At 40.0% G+C, this 18,592-nt stretch overlaps 1 protein-coding gene across 1 annotated transcript in view; it reads left to right on the forward strand.

Moving 5' to 3' along the window:
• The window catches only part of EIF2B3 (eukaryotic translation initiation factor 2B subunit gamma), a 117,262-nt gene that overhangs the window by 56,726 nt on the left and 41,944 nt on the right, over window positions 1–18,592 (forward strand). Inside the window, exons 5-6 of the mRNA XM_006052575.4 lie at window positions 424–535; window positions 18,359–18,448. Coding sequence (XP_006052637.3) covers window positions 424–535; window positions 18,359–18,448 — 202 coding nt within the window. The remainder of the gene's footprint in view (window positions 1–423; window positions 536–18,358; window positions 18,449–18,592) is intronic.

Raw genomic sequence — 18,592 nt, forward strand, 5'->3', positions numbered from 1 at the left:
CCTCTTATGTATTCAATATACCTGATGATATACAATATATTATATAATCATTATTTTTCTGAATTATTTATGAGAATAAATTACAGATATGATTCCCTTTGCCTTTAACACATCAATGTGTGTCTTTCCCCCATACTCCTCACCCAAAAAGGACAATCTCCTAAGATAGGAAATTACATTGGCATAATACTTTAGTCTGCAGACTTTATTCAAGTTTACCAGCTAACCTAATTATATCCTCTAGAGCAATACAAAAAAATTGTGACTACCCATGTTTTAAACACTGTGGTGAGTATGTGTTAAATAATACTCACTCCTGTATTTGGTTCCAAAAGCACTGTGAGCAGGTGCCCTGTCCCCTGACTTAGTCACACAGGCATGGTCAATGGCTTTGTTTGATTTTCCTTTTTGTGTGTGATTCAGTGGAGCAGCGTGACTTCGTTGGAGTGGACAACACAGGCAAGAGGCTGCTATTCATGGCTAATGAAGCAGACTTGGATGAGGAGCTGATCATTAAGGGATCCATCCTACAGAAGTAAGCCCTGGGGTTTTTGTTTTTGGCAGTTCTCCTTGTCTTAAAACAAAATAAAACCACCCAGTGGATGGGAAAGACGAAATGAAAACTAGATTAATCTGTGTGAAACTGACAAAAGTATGTGAATGTTTTCCCATGAGGTAGGATAGAGGCTTTTCTTCACCACACAAGCTTAGCTTTTCCCTATGTCTTTTCTGGCCAAGGTAGAATCAAATCCTGCTTCAGAGCAGAGCAAGTGGCTGTGGAGAGAACAGGAAACAGAGCTATCTTTCTGACAGTGTTATAGAACTTCCTGTTTTTTTTTTAACTGTGGTAAACACACAATATAAAATTCATCACTTTAACCATATTTAAGGGTACAGTTCAGTAGCATTACATGCATTGACATTGTTGTGAAGCAGATTTCTGAAACTTTTTCATCTTGCAAACCTGAAATTCACAACTGTCCTTTATCTCCTCTCCCCAGTCCCCGGTAACCACCATTTGACTTTCTGTTTTTCTGAATTGGACTACTTTAAGTACCATTTATAAGTGGAATCATATACTATTTGTATTTGTCACTGGCTTCTTTCACTTAATTAGTATAATGTCCTCTAGGTTTATTCACATTGTAGCATGTATCAGAATTTTTTTTCCTTTTCAAGGCTTCATAAATTCTATTGTGTATATATACCACATTTTCTCTATCTGTTAATCAATCAGTGGACATTTGGGTTGCTTCCACCTCTTGGCTTTTGTGAATAATGCTGCAGTGAACGTGGATGTACAAATATCCCTTTGAGATCCTGCTTTGAAGTCTTCTGGATATATACCAGAGGTGAGATTGCTGGATTATTTGATAGTTCCTATTTTTTATTTTTTGAGGAGTGTCCATACTGTTTTCCATTTTACAATCCCACCAACCATGCACAAGGGTTCTAATTGCTCTATATTCTCATTAACATGCATTATTTTCTGTTTTATTTTGTTTTTCATAGTAGTCATCCCAATGGCTACACATAGGTAACATAGTCACATTTTCTTTAATCAGCATTTTATTGACTACTTCCTCAGCTTGGACTTCAGAACCCACTATCCTCAGTGGGCATCACTGCCTGATGCCACTACATAGTAATGCTTAATAAATGTTTGGAGCCTGGATGAAATGAATGTGAGAGGGAAAATTGGGAAAGAAAAATGTCTTACTGGTTGGTATGTTTTTTCCACTGGTTGGTGTGTTTTTTCCTGTTTGTTTTGCTCTCCAGCACAGTAGAGGTAGAAGACATATTTTAGAGTATATATTTTAATGAAAATGAAGTTAAACTCTAGTTTCAATTGGCCCAGTTACTCCTGTGGATAAGAGTTCTATATTAGAGCTTTGGTTGGCTCATCTGTAAAAATGAGTTTAATAATAATAGGGCTGCTATGGGAAATTTGTTGTTGTTCAGTCGTTCAGTCGTGTCCAACTCTTTGCAACCCCGTGAACTGCAGCACACCAGGATTCCCTGTCCTTCACCATCTCCTGGAGTTTGCTCAAACTCACGTCCATTGAATCAGTGGTGCCATCCAACCATCTCATCCTCTGTCATCCCCTTCTCCTGCTTTCAGTCTTTCCCAGCATCAGGGTCTTTTCCAACGAGTCAGCTCTTCACATCAGATGGCCAAAGTATTGGAGCTTCAGCTTCAGCATCAGTCCTTCCAATAAATGTATGTAAAACAGTTAGCATAATGCCTGTTCCATAGTAGGTGACCAAAACATAGTAAACATCACCTATAAATAAACAGCTGTTGAGGAAAACACTTGGGGATTAAAGTGGCTACTTCAGATTATACCACAGAACTTCCTACTACTAGTTTCTAATCAAGTGTGAGAAATAATTTAAAAACCGGCAGAGGGACTTCCCTGGTGGTACAGAGGATAAGAATCCACCTGCCAATGCAGGGGACACAGGTTCGATCCCTGGTCCAAGAAGATTATACATGCCATGGAGGAACTAAGCCCATGCACCACAACTGCTGAGACGGAGTACTGCAATTACTGAAGCCTGTGTGTCTAGAGCCTGTGCACCACAAGAGAAGCCATTACATTGAGAAGCCTAGGCACTATAACAATGAGTAGCTCGTGCTCGTTGCAATGAAGACCCAGCACAACCATTAAATAAATAAATAAAATTTAAAAATTTAAAAACTGGCAGAGTTTCAACAGTAGCAAACACAGTAGGATAATTAAACACAATAAAGCTCAAAAATTGGTGACCAAGGAAAGAAGCAAGATTCCAATGAAGAACAGAAAGGAATAGCAGTGGGCTCTCAGCTCCGCCCTATCAGCATTCCCCAGAAGCCATATTGATGTGTTAATGAAATCCTGCAAATTCTCACTAATAGCTCCAGATCTGAAAAGAAGCAAACTGAGTACCTATCTGTACATTTATCTTCTGACTGAGAAGCAGTGGAAACACTGCTGAGGAGTAAGTGATGCACCAGGGAAAATGAACAATTTTCCCTGAGGTTGACTGTAACAGAAACAAAAGATCTGACCTTAAACAATGAACAGGTGAAATAAGGTGAAGCTAGAGACTTCCATAGGAATGGGGTAACTCCTTAGGTATATAGAATGAAACAAGAATGTTTAACAGAATCTTGGGAAAGAGAAGTAATTGAACAAAGACTCTATGGTACCTTGGTGAGTTCCTTATACCCTTTCCATCTCTCCCATGCACATCATTCCCTGAAGCTGTAGAAAAGTACACAGAATACAAAATAACCAAGACTCACATGATAGCCCTCTCAGATATGAAAGGATGAAAGATAATAATTCATCTATGGGACTTCCTGGTGGTCCAGTGGCTAAGACTCTGCATTCCCAATGCAGGGGGCCCAGATTCAGTACCTGGTCCGGAAACTAGATCCCCCGTGCCACAATTAAGACCTCACATACTCTAACTAAAAGATCCCACATGTTACAACTAAAACCCAGTGCAGCCAAATAAATAAATATAAACATTAAAAAAAAAATTCACCTATAATATATCACATTAAATAAAACAAGCATGGGCTTCCCTGGTGGCTCAGTAGTAAAGAATCTGCCTACCAGTGCAGAAAACATGGGTTCCATCCCTGATCCGGGAAGATCCCGCATGCTGTGGAGCAACTAAGTCATGCACCCCACAACTGAGCCTCTTCTCTAGAGTCTGATAGCTGCAAATGCTGAGCCCACTAGCCACAACTACTGAAGCCTGTGCACTCTAGAGCCCATGCTCTGCAATAAGAGAAGTGACCACAATGAGAAACTCATGCACTGCAACTAGAGAAAAGCCTGTGCAGCAAGGAAGACCCAGCATAGCTAAAAATAAATAAAACTATTTTTTTTTAAAACTGAATAAGACCAAAAGAATCAATGTATCCAACTGTGCAAACTTACAGCAAAAATTAAAGCAAGAAAAATATACTGCAAAAACCTGTTCTGAGAAAAACAACTCATTGAATATCTGTATACAGGTCAGGAAGCAACAGTTAGAATTGGACATGAACAATAGACTGGTTCCAAATAGGAAAAGGAGTACGTCAAGGCTATATATTGTCACCCTGCTTATTTAACTTATATGCAGAGTACATCATGAGAAACACGGGCTGGAGGAAGCACAAGCTGGAATCAAGATTGCCAGGAGCAATATCAATAACCTCAGATATGCAGATGACACCACCCTTATGACAGAAAGTGAAGAAGAACTAAAGAACCTCTTGATGAAAGGAAAAGAGGAGAGTGAAAAAGTTGGCTTAAAGTTCAACATTCAGAAAACGAAGATCATGGCATCCGGTCCCATCACTTCATGGCAAATAGATGTGGAAACAGTGTCAGACTTTATTTTTCTGGGCTCCAAAATCACTGCGGATGGTGACTGCAGCCATGAAATTAAAAGACGCTTGCTCCTTGGAAGGGAAGTCATGACCAACCTAGACAGCATATTAAAAAGCAGAGACATTACTTTGCCAACAAAGGTCCGTCTAGTCAAGGGTATGGTTTTTCCAGTAGTCATGTATGGATGTGAGAGTTGGACTATAAAGAAAGCTGAATGCAGAAGAACTGATGCTTTTGAAGTGTGGTGTTGCAGAAGATCTGCGAGGAGATCCAACCAGTCCATCCTAAGGGAGATGAGTCCTGGGTGTTCATTGGAGGGACTGATGTTGAACCTGAAACTCCAGTATTTTGGCCACCTGATGCAGAGAGCTGACTAATTTGAAAAGATCCTGATGCTGGGAAAGGTTGAGGGCAGGAGGAGAAGGGGACAACAGAGAATGAGAGGTTGGATGGCATCACCAACACAATGGACATGGGTTTAGATGGATTCCGGGAGTCGGTGATGGACAGGGAGGCCTGGCGTGCTGCGGTTCATGGGGTCACAAAGAGTCGGACACGACTGAGCAACTGAACTGAACTGAACTGAACTGAATACAAAGAATTTCCTTACAAATATATAATTCTAAATAAATTTATATTTTAAAAAAGAAAAGGCAAAAAATATATATATAATTCTACAACTGCAGAACAACTCAATGGACTGTGAATTTAATAAATAAGAGTTCAGTGATGAGATGGTGTTATGAAAACAAAATGAGATAAAAGAAAATATTATAGAACCAAGAAAATAAATTGAGGACCAAATAACTACAGAATTAATTAATTAATTTTAAAATTGCGAAGAACAGAAGTGACACAACTGAAAATCAAATTTTATATATAAAGGAAGAATTTAAGATATCCAGTACTTTAGATGAAAATGAGAATAATTGAAATTAGAATCTAGTAGAAATAAGAGAGAAAGATAATTCAATATAATTAATATCTCATGTGGCCAAAAGATGCATTCAGAGATACAAAGGATTCTTGGTAAAATAATTTAAGGATTTTGGGGAGGGGCACGCCATGCAGGATCTTAGTTCCCTGACTGGGAATTGAATCCCTGCCCCCTGCATTGGAAACACAAGAGTCTTAACCACTTGGACTCCCAGGGAAATCCAGCACTTGGTTTTAAATCTTCTTTTACTCCCCCAGTGAATCATTTAGGATTTTATTATCCAGAATTTTGAAGGATCCCAAAAAGAGTATCAGTTCAGTTCAGTTCAGTTGCTCAGTCTTGTCTGACTCTTTGCAACCCCATGGACTGCAGCACGCCAGGCCTCCCTGTCCATCACCAACTCCTGGAGTTTACTTAAGCTCATGTCCATTGAGTCAGTGATGCCATCCTACCATCTCATCCTCTGTTGTCCCCTTCTCCTCCCACCTTCAAACTTTCCCAGCATCAAGGTCTTTTCAAATGAGTCAGTTATTCGCATCAGGTGGCCAAAGTATTATTGGAGTTTCAGCTTCAACATCAGTCCTTCCAATGAATATTCAGGACTGATTTCCTTTAGGATAGACTGGTTGGATCTCCTTGCAGTCCAAGGGACTCTCAAGAGTCTTCTGCAACACCACACTTCAAAAGCATTAATTCTTCAGCACTCAGCTTTCTTTGTAGTCCAGCTCTCACATCCATACATGACTACTGGAAAAACCATAGCCTTGACTAGACGGATCTTTGTTGGCAAGGTAATGTCTCTGCTTTTTAATATGCTGTCTAGGTTGATCATAACTACTTCTGAGGAGTAGGCGTCTTTTAATTTCATGACTGCAGTCACCATTTGCAGTGATTTTGGAGCCCAAGAAAATAAAGTCTGCCACTGTTTCTGCTGTTTCCCCATCTATTTGCCATGAAATGATGGGACTGGATGCCATGATCTTAGTTTTCTGAATGTTGAGCTTTAAGCCAACTTTTTCACTCTCCTCTTTCACTTTCATCAAGAGACTCTTTAGTTCTTCTCTTTCTGCCATAAAGGTGGTGTCATCTGCATATCTGAGCATAAAGCATACTTATTTCCTCAGACAACTATACATTTTAGAGAGACGTGACAAACACTGTGGTAGAGAAAAGTAGACACCCATTTCAATCCAACATTTACTTGTTGGATTGAATTAGAAAAAACTACATACATATATCAGGCTGTTGGACTTTTAAAAAATCATAGTTCTCACAAAAACTGAGAAAATTTGTTTGTAACCAAATCTGGGTAGATGGTTGATTTGGAAGGTAGTCAGCGGACTCATTTAATTTCACATATGAATCCGTCCATGGACTCATTTAATGTCACGTTGCCTTTTAATGTTGTTGCTGGAGTTTGAGGCTGCCAGCAATCTCTAAGTTCTCAAGAGCGGTGTTCATAAATTCAAATCATTTTTTTCTTCCTCATTAACTCTGGAAAAGATACTGAGTTTTTGTTTTTTCTGGTATCAGAAGCCTAAATGATCAACTGCCATTTCATATCAGAGGAACATTTCTTTTATTCTTGTGGTTGCAGTCTGAGTGCTATCAACGTATAGCTCTTTCCTAAGTACAAAGTAAACCCTCAGAAATGCTAGTGTTTTCTCCTTAAGTGGTCATGGCCATCAGAGAGAGCCTACTTTTCCTATAACATAAGAAAAGCATCATGGTGGTGGTGGTGGTAATGGTGATGATGACAATGAAGACGATAAGACAGCAGCTCTAGTTTTTCAAATTTTGTGCCTGGCATTGTGTTAAAGGCTTTTCTTTTTTTTTTTTTTTACAATAGCTCTATGAAGTAGTTCTATTATATGCCATTTTACAGATGAGGAAATGAACAAGGATTAGTTAGAAATAAGAAATTCCAATAAATATTTGTTGAATGAATAAGTGGGAAATCACCTAGTGACCAGCTATGATTGAAAGTCTATAATCTAGGGCTTGGCACTCTGATGAACATTGAGGTATAGAACAAGGATTGGCAAACTTTTTCTATAAGGGACAAATAGTAAATATCTTAGACTTTGCAGACCATCTAGTCTCTCTTGCATTTATTCAGCTCTGCTGTTATAGCACAAAAGCATCCATAGATATGTACCAGATGAGCATGGCTGTGTTCCAATAAAACTTTATCTACGAAAACAGGAAGTAGGATAAGCCAGCTGGCAGGCTGTAGTTCACCAGCCCCATTAGTTTTTTTTTTTCCTCTCCCTCTCTATAAAGAGTATCTATGATGGAGCCATTTTAACATAGCTTGTTTCTGACAGCAGTCAGGATATGGCAGACTGGATGTGGAATTTTTTCTGTTGAGGAAAGAAGTAAGAGGGTTCTTACAGATTATTTTTCCTAAACAATTTATCAAAATAAAATTTTAGGAAACAGAGGAGGATTTCTTTATATTTTAGAAGAGCCAAGAACATAAGATGCAATTAAAGGATATCTCTTATTGTACTGACAATATGATCTTTTTTATAGATATTTTAGAATCATGCTATCACAGCTAGAAGGTCATTTGGCCCATATATTTCAGATAATGATACTGGAAGCCAAGGGAAGAAGAAGTTGTTCCATATCATTTATCTAGTTAGAGACAGGCCTTTTCCATTTAGTTCATGCTTTATACTTTTCAGGAATACCATATTCAACTGGCAAATGTTTATTGAGTTTCCTCCTCTTGTTAAACCACTGTTTTGGTATTTAAGGAGGCAGGAGACTATCTCAAAGAGTTCACATTAGCCTTGGTGGAAGGGAAGATTATGCATATAAAAGCCTAACAAACAGTAGTAAACAATATCAGATTCTGAACAATAAGACCAACAGTGTTCTAAAAATTCAAGGGAGGTATCAAACTCTAGGGGCTGAAGTGATCAAGAAAGCAAAATAGATTAATTTCAGCTTGAAAAATGGATTTGGGTCTGATACACAAAGGTACATGTGAAGCTGAATCCTGTGTGGGGAGAATGTTCTGAGCAAAGGTGTGGGAGACAGGGTATGCAAGACTTGTTTAGAAACAGTTTGGCGCAAATGGAAGCTCTCTATTGGGGAGCACCAGGAGTTGAGGCTGGGAAATTAAGTTGGTACAAAAATAGAGGGGCTTGAATATTGGGGAGTTATTAAAAACATTTTGAGCAGAGAGAATGCTTTCAGTTCTGGACGCGGGAAAGGTAATCTGACAGTGTGCAGTGTGCAGGACAGGTTTAAGGTATAAGACCTGAAAAGAAATCCAGTGTTGCATTCCTAAATTCACAAGACTCCAAAGAGCAAAGGGATTGTGTCCTCTGGAATGCAGAAGGGACTACTTGTGGTCATCTATTATTATGTGAAACAAGGGATCTGACTCATTTATGCATCCACCAAGCACTGATGTTTATGCTACATTAGATTGGCAGGTTTATTCATAAAATTCTTAGAAGCCAGAGTCTTACGTTTCTGTAATCACAGCTAGAAGCTGGAGATTGTCTCCTGCTTTCTCTTTAACCTCCTTGAGAACTAGTTTGTTATTCTGTATGGTGAATTGTTAGTAAATATCTTAGCCTCAGAGTTCCCTGCCAAAGAGAGCAAGGTTAAGCATGATAGGAGCAAAGAAGATGGACATAGCCAAGAGGTAAGGTGAAAATGAAGAGCAGATGGAGGTATATTTTTCCTTCATACTTGTTGATCTCAGGGCCTTGAGTAAATGCTAGGGCAGATTTTCAAGCAGTTTTTGAATACCAGAAGACAGTGCTTCCTATCTTTCTTTTCAAACTGAATTTCCAAAAGTAGGAGTTACAGAGCCAGAAGCCTCTTGTTTTCAAGTTTTCTTACTTTTATATGTACTGGTTGTAGCAGAAAAGGACAGTGAGGATGGAATGTACATCCGATGTTTTCTCACTGTCCAGTAGAGGATGAAGTATTTGCTTGACTGCAAATAATGTTCTCTTCTGTTGGGCCTTGGACATATTTGGTCCTGGAAAATAAGATAGCGTAAGACACTTGAAGTAGGAGTTCTGCTCAGCCTATGGTCAGGTACAGAGACATTCTCCCTCTGTCATCAAGTAGTACTGATAACTTTATTCCAGTGGGCCCAAATTCATCCTGCCTCAGTGGATTTGGAGAAGGCACAGCATCCATCAAGCACCTTTCCCATCTATCAAATTGATGTATTACTGACTTGGAGAGGCAGTATAGGTAGTGGAAAAGAATGTTGAATGTTACTGATAGAAAGAGCATGGTACTAGAAATTCAAGTCCAGAGAATTTGGAATTTAATCTTGAGAGAGAAAAGCTGTATGACCTTGAGCAAATCACTTTGCTTCTCTAAGCCTCAATTTCCCCAGCTGAAATTGGCTTAGTTGTTCTTTAATGGCCCTTCCCCAACTCTTAAATTCCTATTTCTGAAAGACATGTGTTTTTAATAATTTGTAAGTAAACGTGTTTGTGCCAAATATTTAATAAGAAAATCATGTGGCTTTTCTCCAATGTTAGTTGTTTTCTTTTGAATACTAGTCGAGGTTTTTTACTGGAAGAATAATGAAAATATTAAAACAAGCTTCTAAACGATGTCTTTTAAAAATGGAATAAAATATTCACACATTCATCTTGGAAAAAGACAGGAACTTAAGTCAAAACCTCAAGGATCATGGCCACATCTCTATTTCTGGGACTACAGATGATGAGAAATGGGTTCACATTCTTGATTATTTTGCTGATGGTGTGGAAAGTCTTGAAATGCGTGCTGTTTATCTACATTAGGATCCCCACTGCTACTAACCAGCTGAAACTCCTCAAGTACTCCTCTAAACTTTCTAGTGGGTAAAAGCTATGCTGCCAATTTCTGATCTTTTCAGGGCTTCTGCAGTACAAATCAGGTACTCAGCTTTCTTTATGGCTGGTTTAGAATTCAGCTTTCTTAGGTATGCTAAGTCTGTTACCACTATCCTTCTTTACAGCTTCCAAAATTTAGTTACTTTCCTCTCCTGGTCTTTGTCCTTGGGTTTGTAGGGAAAGAGCAAATTAGCCAAGATAGCCGTGGTCAGGCGCTCTCACCCCATGTTCTCTTGCTCTCACCCCATGTTTTGTAAATAATGACTTTGCATGGTTACTAACAGCTGAGATCCTTTGTAGCACTGCATGCACCTATCAAGCCCTTGAGGCTGTGTCTGCTGGGTCAGCTACAAGAGACTATAGCATGTCTGCTGCTGCGCCAGCCCAGAGAGAATAAACATGTCTGCAGTTCCTACAGCTCCTCGAAGTTTCCTCTAGCTTCCTCGCTGGCACCTTGCCTAACCTGGGTTCAGTGAACAGTGAGACAGTTGGCGTAGTCGGCAGGATACACAGCAGGTAGAGGAACCTGAGGCTCCAATGGATGGAGGAAGCCAGTGGCCATGGTCCTGTCAGCATGGGCCCCAGTGGAAGATTGGGAGGCAGTGGGCAAATCACCATATAGCATTGAGAAGGTGTTGCAGGTGATAAGTTCCCATTTGCCAGACAAGGTGGCATGGACTACCACTGGCACCATGGGTGGATTTCCTGACTGCCCTGAAGGCTGTGCAGAGATGCTTGGAAGAACTAGAGCAATATATATTGGAATTAGAGCAAGAACTTCATGGCCTTAAAGAACCCAGTGTGTCTGACAGTGAGACAGAATTGTATCTTTTTGGACTACAGGTCCAGGCCCCCACTTGTTAGTAAGGCTTGTCATGCAGCAGAAGGATGGGGCCAAGAAGGTGAAGCCTCTCGAGGCCTTGGGTACCAAGGAGGCCAAAGAGAAGAGGAACGGCACCAACTCTGCAGCCAGGGTGAAGTCCAGAAATGTGAGCAAGGAGCAACCCCACTGTAGAGAAAGAAGAAAGGAAAAAAGGAAAGTGAAACCACAGTGGCAAGTTTAGAGCTGGATCAGGTCCTGCTGAACCCACCTCCGTGGAGCACCGAGGAAACCACTGAGTCTGCAGACAGCTTCACAGGATGGCAAGTGAAGCTCAGAAAATACAATGAGGACCTGGACTTTAAGGTGGTGGGTGATGACTGGGAAACCATCACCATGCTTGGAATCGGCTGGACATCCACCCTACCAGCTTCTGTACTGGTCTGGCAGGTGGAGGAGCCTTCAGAAGATGACAAGCATTTTATAGGCAGGATGCAAGTTGCCATTTGCAACAATATCTTGTCCACCCTTTTGGTTCCTTAACTGCCACCTCAATAGTGGCAGGCTTGGGAGAAGTAGTGGAATGGTGGCAGGCAAAGGGGATTAGAAGTGTGAAGACCGTGAAGAGGGTGGGCCAACTGGTAAAGGCCCCATCCGGGTTCACAGATGCAAATGTGGGCTGATTTGCTGGCAGCGGGAGTTGACAGAAATAAAATTGATAAACAGCCTAGTGCTCTGCTCCTAGAGCTATGGAGGCAACTGAGACCAGAACAGCAGTTTACCAAGTTTGGGAAACACCGACAGCAAGAGATATGGGTGGTTCAGCTAGAAGATTACATGGCATCCAAGGATGTTCCTTCGGATGCCCTTTTCCACTTTGAAATACTGTAAAGGCTGTGTGCTTACCTTTGGAAATTGGATGGCTCCCTGTGCAGAGGTATACTATAAAGGCTGTGTTCTATGATTGCTACTAACCTCTGATGCTCTTGCAGATTTAGAACAGTGTGCACCAGAGGTTATCAAGCATACAGAATCACGTGGATGGGCTGTGAAAACTCCAAAAATCTGCTCTTTGAAGGGGTGGGCCTGGTGCATGTGTGGGGTTTTGTGGGTCCTTAATAAAAACCCTGAAATTTCAAGGCCCTGCAATTTCACAAGGACAGACAGTAGACTAGACTTGGCCATGGAAGATAAAGGCACTCCACATGTGGTGGGTGGCTCTTCTAACCCCATGAGGACAAGGACTGCAGCATGAGTTCCAGGTGATACCTGGAGTTGGGTTTTGCTATGTATTAGGGATGTAACTATTTGCTGTTGTAGCATCTACTGCTGTTGCAGAATGTGGGTTCAAGGGTCAGTGTTACTAAGCCAAGGAAATATCGCAGAAGATGGACCGCGCCTGGATTGTGAGGTGAGAGACCCTGAAGGGGTAGAATATAGAGAAAGAGCAAATTAGTCAATATGGCGGTGGTCAGGCCCTCTCACCCCCATGTCCTCTTGCTCTTACCCCACATTTTGTGAATAATAACTTTGCATGGTTATGTAACAGCTGAGATCATTTGTAGCACTGCACATGTGCATCATGACCTATATAAGCACCACCTGAAAAGCCCTTGTGGCTGTGCCTGCTGGGTCCACCAAGAGAGAATATAGCATGTCTTGCTATTGCACCATCCTGGAGAGAATAAACATGTCTGCAGTTCCTACGCCTCCTCGAGTTCTCTTCCAGCTTCCCCACTCATGCTTTGCCTACCCTGAGTTCAGTGAACAGCAAAACAGGGGTTATGCCTTCAAAAACAAAAATTAACAAAAAACTATTTACTGTGACTTCCCTGGCAGTCCAGTAGTTAAGACTTCATGCTTCAGTAGCAGGGGGCACAGGTTTTATTCTAGGTCAGGAACTGATCTCGCCAGCCTCAAGACATGACTCCCTTCTGCCAAAAAAAAAAGCTTACATAAAGCGATAGATAACTGAGAAGAGAATTGAGCATAGGAGAGTCCTGGGATAATCAGTGTGCTATAGTCTGAGCCCCAAGGATCATGTTATACATCTTAATATATTTATTTGGCTGCTTGAGACTCTCTAGTTAAGATGTGCAGGTTTAGTTTCTCAGTGGCATGTATCAATAAATCTATTTTTTTTTAATGATATTTCAAAGCAGTCAGTGTTCTACAAAACAGATGATTCACTCTAATCATATGGCTTGTCAGGGAAATACAAAGGGGTAACTTTTTAAAACTGAAATTGCCAAATGCATTGTGAGGCTCTGATTCAGACAGACTAGCTATAAAAAGAGAAATCTGGATTTGGATTGGATATTAGATGTTATGAAGTTGTTGATAATTTTATTATATGTAGTGATATAATGATTGTATTTCATAGTCCTTATCATTTGAAAATACATACTACACATACTGGAATATTTACAGTAAGATGATTTTGTGTCTGGAATATGCTTTTAAAAACTATATTAGTTTGCTATTAACAAATCACTATAAACTGGGTGGCCTAGAACAACAGAAGTTTATTGTTTTCACAGTTCTTGAGGCTAGAAATCCAAAATCAGGACATTTTCAGCATTGGTTCCTCCTGAGGTTTATGAAGGAGAATCTGTTCCACCCTTCTATCTTCTGGAAACCTCGGGCATTCTTGGCTTGTAGATGGCATTCTCCTCGTGTCTTCATATTGTCTTCCTTCTGCATATCTGTCTCTGTGTTCAAGTTTCCCCTTTATTAAGGTACTAGTCCTATTGGATTACGGCTCCTCCAAAGTCACTGCAGACGGTGACTGCAGCCATAAATTAAAAGATGCTTACTCCTTGAAAGAAAAGTTATGACCAACCTAGATAGCATATTCAAAAGCAGAGACATTACTTTGCCAACAAAGGTCCGTCTAGTCAAGGCTATGGTTTTTCCAGTGGTCATGTATGGATGTGAGAATTGGGCTGTGAAGAAAGCTGAGCGCCGAAGAAATGATGCTTTTGAAGTGTGGTGTTGGAGAAGACTCTTGAGAGTCCCTTGGACTGCAAGGAGATCCAACCAGTCCATTCTGAAGGAGATCAGCCCTGGGATTTCTTTGGAAGGAATGATGCTAAGGCTGAAACTCCAGTACTTTGGCCACCTCATGTGAAGAGCTGACTCATGAAAAGACTCTGATGCTGGGAGGGATTGGGGGCAGGAGGAGAAGGGGACGACAGAGGATGAGATGGCTGGATGGCATCACTGACTCGATGGACGTGCGTCTGAGTGAACTCCGGGAGTTGGTGATGGACAGGGAGGCCAGGCGTGCTGCAATTCATGGGGTCACAAAGAGTCAGACACAATGAGCTACTGAACTGAACTGAACTGAATGACCTAACCTTAACATGATCATCTACAGATGTCATATTTCCAATTAAGGTCATATTCACAGGTATTGTGTGTTATCTTTTGGGGGGGACACAATTTAACCCATAATAAATACTGCAGCAAAAAGTTTTAAAGATTAGAAAATGTTGATAATTGAAACTATTTGGGCACATAGGAATTTATTATGTTTTTCTCTTATTTTGTGTGTGTTTGAAAATTTGCATAATTAAAATTTAAGAAATGTGTGTGTGAAACAGATTAAATTGATATTTGTACACTCGTGTTCATAGCAGCATCATTCACAATAACCAAAAGGTGGAAGCAATTCAAGTATCTATAGACAGATGAATCAGTAAAGAAAATGTGATACACACATACAATGAAATATTATTCAGAGTTCAAAAGGAAGGAAATTTTGACACATGCTTCAACATTAACTGTAAAGACATTATGCTAATGAAATAAGCCAGTCACAAGAAGAACGAATGTATGATTCTTCTTATATGAGGTTCCTGGAGAAGGCAATGGCACCCCACTCTAGTACTCTTACCTGGAGAATCCCATGGAGGGAGGAGCCTGGTGGGCTACAGTCCATGGGGTCGCAAAGAGTCAGACACAACTGAGCAACTTCACTTTCACTTTTCACTTTCATGCATTGGAGAGGGAAATGGCAACCCACTCCAGTGTTCTTGCCTGGAGAATCCTGGGGACGGGGGAGCCTGGTGGGCTGCCGTCTATGAGGTCCCACAGAGTCGGACAGGACTGAAGCGACAGCAGTAGAGTAGCCAGAAGCATAAAGACAAAGTAGAATGGTGGTTGCAAGGGGCTGTGAGGAAGAAGGGAATGGGGAGTTAGTGTTTAATGGATACAGAGTTTCAGTTGGGGAAGATGTAAAAGTATTGGAGATGGATGTTGGTGACAGTTGTACTGCAAAGTGAATGTAATTAATCCCACAGAACTATATATATTTGAAAATGGTTAAAATAGTAAATTGTACAAACCAGCTAAGGACTTTCTTGATACTTTAAAAGATGCAAGGATAAGCATTTACTGTTTAACTGCAATCGATTTGCAGTTAAACAGTAAATGCTTATCCTTGCATCTTTCCCAGTATTTATTTCATTTATACATTCCTCATTTATTCTAAAATAATATTAATAATTATAGTTACTGCCTGTTGGCTTTTTTTCCCTTGCTTTAAAAACTGGTATTCCTGTTTTTAAGATCATAAAAAGATGCTTGTTTTCCCTTAAATTTTAAACACTATAAATTTGAATTCTAGATTATATAACTTACTATTTTAAAACTAGGTCTATAAAAATAATCCTGATGGCTTATATTGTCCTAGAAATATTATAACTATTTCTTAATGTCTTATCATTTCTATTACTGATTTCTTTATTTTGTACAAATCAAAAACATCTTCTGGGCTCAGAGCAATCAACCAGTTACCCAGATTTACTGGTGCCTCTTTGAGGTTTTTTGGTTTTGTTTATTTTGTTTTATTTTAAAATACCAATTCTTATTTCTAATGCCATTTAAAAACAATTAAATGGGGAAAAATAAAATAAGAAAACACCTTTTGGGCAACTTAAATGGCATTAAATCCTGGTCCCAAGATTTGCATTCAATACAAATTTAATGTGAAAGGAAAAAAAAATCTCTGAATTGCCCATCTCTGTTCCTTTATTGTATTTCAAATTTGTAGCTAAATCTCTAAAGTTGAATGTACCAGCTAAATTTTTGGAAATTGTTTTTAAAGGAAGAATTTTTTTGTTTTGCCTACTTTATATGATGAGAGTAAAAAGCTGAAAAAATTTATGAACTGTAAAATGCTATTTGAATATTATTGCCGTATGAGGTAGGGATCGGTAAGAATTTAGAAGATGATTACTCAAACTTTTAAGTTATTCCTTCCCCAGGTGTATGATACAACTTGACTTCAGCTATAAATATGAGATATATAATTTATAAGGTAGTGCAAGGATGGAATAATTTAAGTAGAATATGTTGAATGAGTCAAGGAATTCACAAACCAAGGAACTGAACAAGAGAGTTCAGCTTTCCAAATTGGTTAGATCAAGGGAGAATTATCATAGTGTGAACTTCAAATCAAACCTGGGCACCACAAGGTAAGTAACCATATTTGCAAAATTCTGTTTTCTGAAGAATTTCTTAGAACTCAGGAATTTCAGGAAGTGAGAATTGGGATGTAACTTTCTTCTTTATCCTCATTGTATACAGTAATTGGCTTTTGGGGGGTGTGTGTGTTATAGATGTGAGATCTGAAATCCGACTTTTCTCTTGCTCTTTTGGAAGCATTTTGTTCCCCCTTCTTCCCAAAAGAGTGGAAGTCCAGGGTGGTGTGTGTGTGTTCTGTTGCTCAGTTGTGTATGATTCTTTGCGACCGCATGGACCCTGTGGACTGTAGCCCACCAGATTCCTGTCCATGGGATTTTCTTGGCAAGAATACTGGAGTGAGTTGCCATGTCCTCCTTCAGGGGATCTTCCGCACCCAGGGATTGAATCTGTGTCCCCTTTGTCTCCTGCATTGCAGGCAGATTCTTTACTACTGTGCCACCTGGGAAATTACTTCTAAAGTATCTATAAGCAGTCAAAGGAGAGTAACACAGAGTAGAAGATAACAACCAGGCAGCTACAATTGGAACTAACTGCTATTCTTCCACCCTGCTCCTCCCCTCCTCTCCTTCAACTATCTTTTATTTTATTAAATAAAATGACTTTGAACATTTTAAAGAAACATGCCATTTCTTCAGGCTGAAACCAAAGTTAGTAGACTAAGTAGGAACTAGTGCATGTTCAGTCTCTCAATTGTGTCCAACTCTGTGCGACTCCATGGATTCTAGCCTGCTGGGCTCCTCCATCCATGGGACTTTCCAGGCAAGACTGCTGGAGTGAGTTGCCGTTCCTTCTCCAGGGGATCTTCCTGACCTAGGGATCAAACCCATGTCTTTTGCATTGGCAGACAGATTCTTTACCACTGAGCCACCAGGGAAGCCAATAAATAGCAACTAGGCAAATGCCTTAATTTGACCTAATTTATTTGTGTGTTTGTCTGTTCAGCCACTATCAAACATCCATTCTATGTGAGAGCCAATGCTAAGTACTAAGACTATAAAAATAAATCTTGGAACTTTCCTGGTAGTCCAGTGGTTAAGAATTCATCTTGCAATGCAGGGGATGCAAGTTTGATCCCTAGTCAGAAAACTAAGATCCCATATACCAGGGAGCAATTAAGCCTGTGCACCACAGCTACTGAGCCTGCATAGTGCAGCCCGCCTGGACACAGTTCAAGAGTTCACACGTCACAACAAAAGCTCCTGTGTGCTACAGCTAAGACCCAACACAGCCAAATAAATATTTTAAAAAATAAATCTCTGCCCTGAGTTAACTTTTAGTCTAGTGGGAAAGAGCACAAGTAAGTAGGCTGTTACTTTGCTCTATGCTAAGTTATCTGGTAGAAGTGGGTACCAAGTGTTGTAGGAACACAAACTTGGGTCCTCAGGGAAGATTTCCTAAGAAAGTAAACCTGCGGAAACTCCTGATGAATAATTAAGAGTAGGGAGTTAGTATTCATAAAATTTTACTTCATCTTCTATGAACATGGAGTAATGTATATCAAATACTAAAGGAAAGCATGGCTTAAGTATGGCCTGCCGGAAGTGAGGCAGTTGGAGTAGAACCAAGAAAATGTTAGTTACAAGAATGGTGGGTAGGAGTTTGTAGTAAAATAGAAGATGACTTGTCAATGATTTGGTGACTTACCAGTTTGGGTTTCATGTCTTTGGAAGCCTAAAGACCTCATAAAGTGTGAAATAGGGCTTCCATAAAGAGAGAACCTTTTCTGTGGTAGCATCAGAGCTGATAATCACCTTCTTGGTCTCCCCAGAGTGAGGTGTAGGCAGCATGACTCTGACCCTCAGAAACTTCCTAACGCGTACTACCTAATAATAGAATGGAACTCATGTGACCCTCTTCTCTTTCATTCTTTTTGCAGGCACCCAAGAATACGTTTCCACACAGGCCTTGTGGACGCCCACCTCTACTGCTTGAAAAAATATGTTGTGGACTTCCTAATGGAAAATAAGTAAGAAGGAGGGAGATCGAGTCAAACTCACATCACTTAAGCTACCCTGTGACTTAGTTAACAGTTTTAAACCTTGATAATAACCAGTTATATAAATAACTAGTTTGTATAAATAACATAGTTTATTATAGAAACAAAATTATG

The sequence above is a fragment of the Bubalus bubalis genome, chromosome 6 (assembly GCF_019923935.1).
Source record: "Bubalus bubalis isolate 160015118507 breed Murrah chromosome 6, NDDB_SH_1, whole genome shotgun sequence".
NCBI lineage: Eukaryota > Metazoa > Chordata > Mammalia > Artiodactyla > Bovidae > Bubalus > Bubalus bubalis.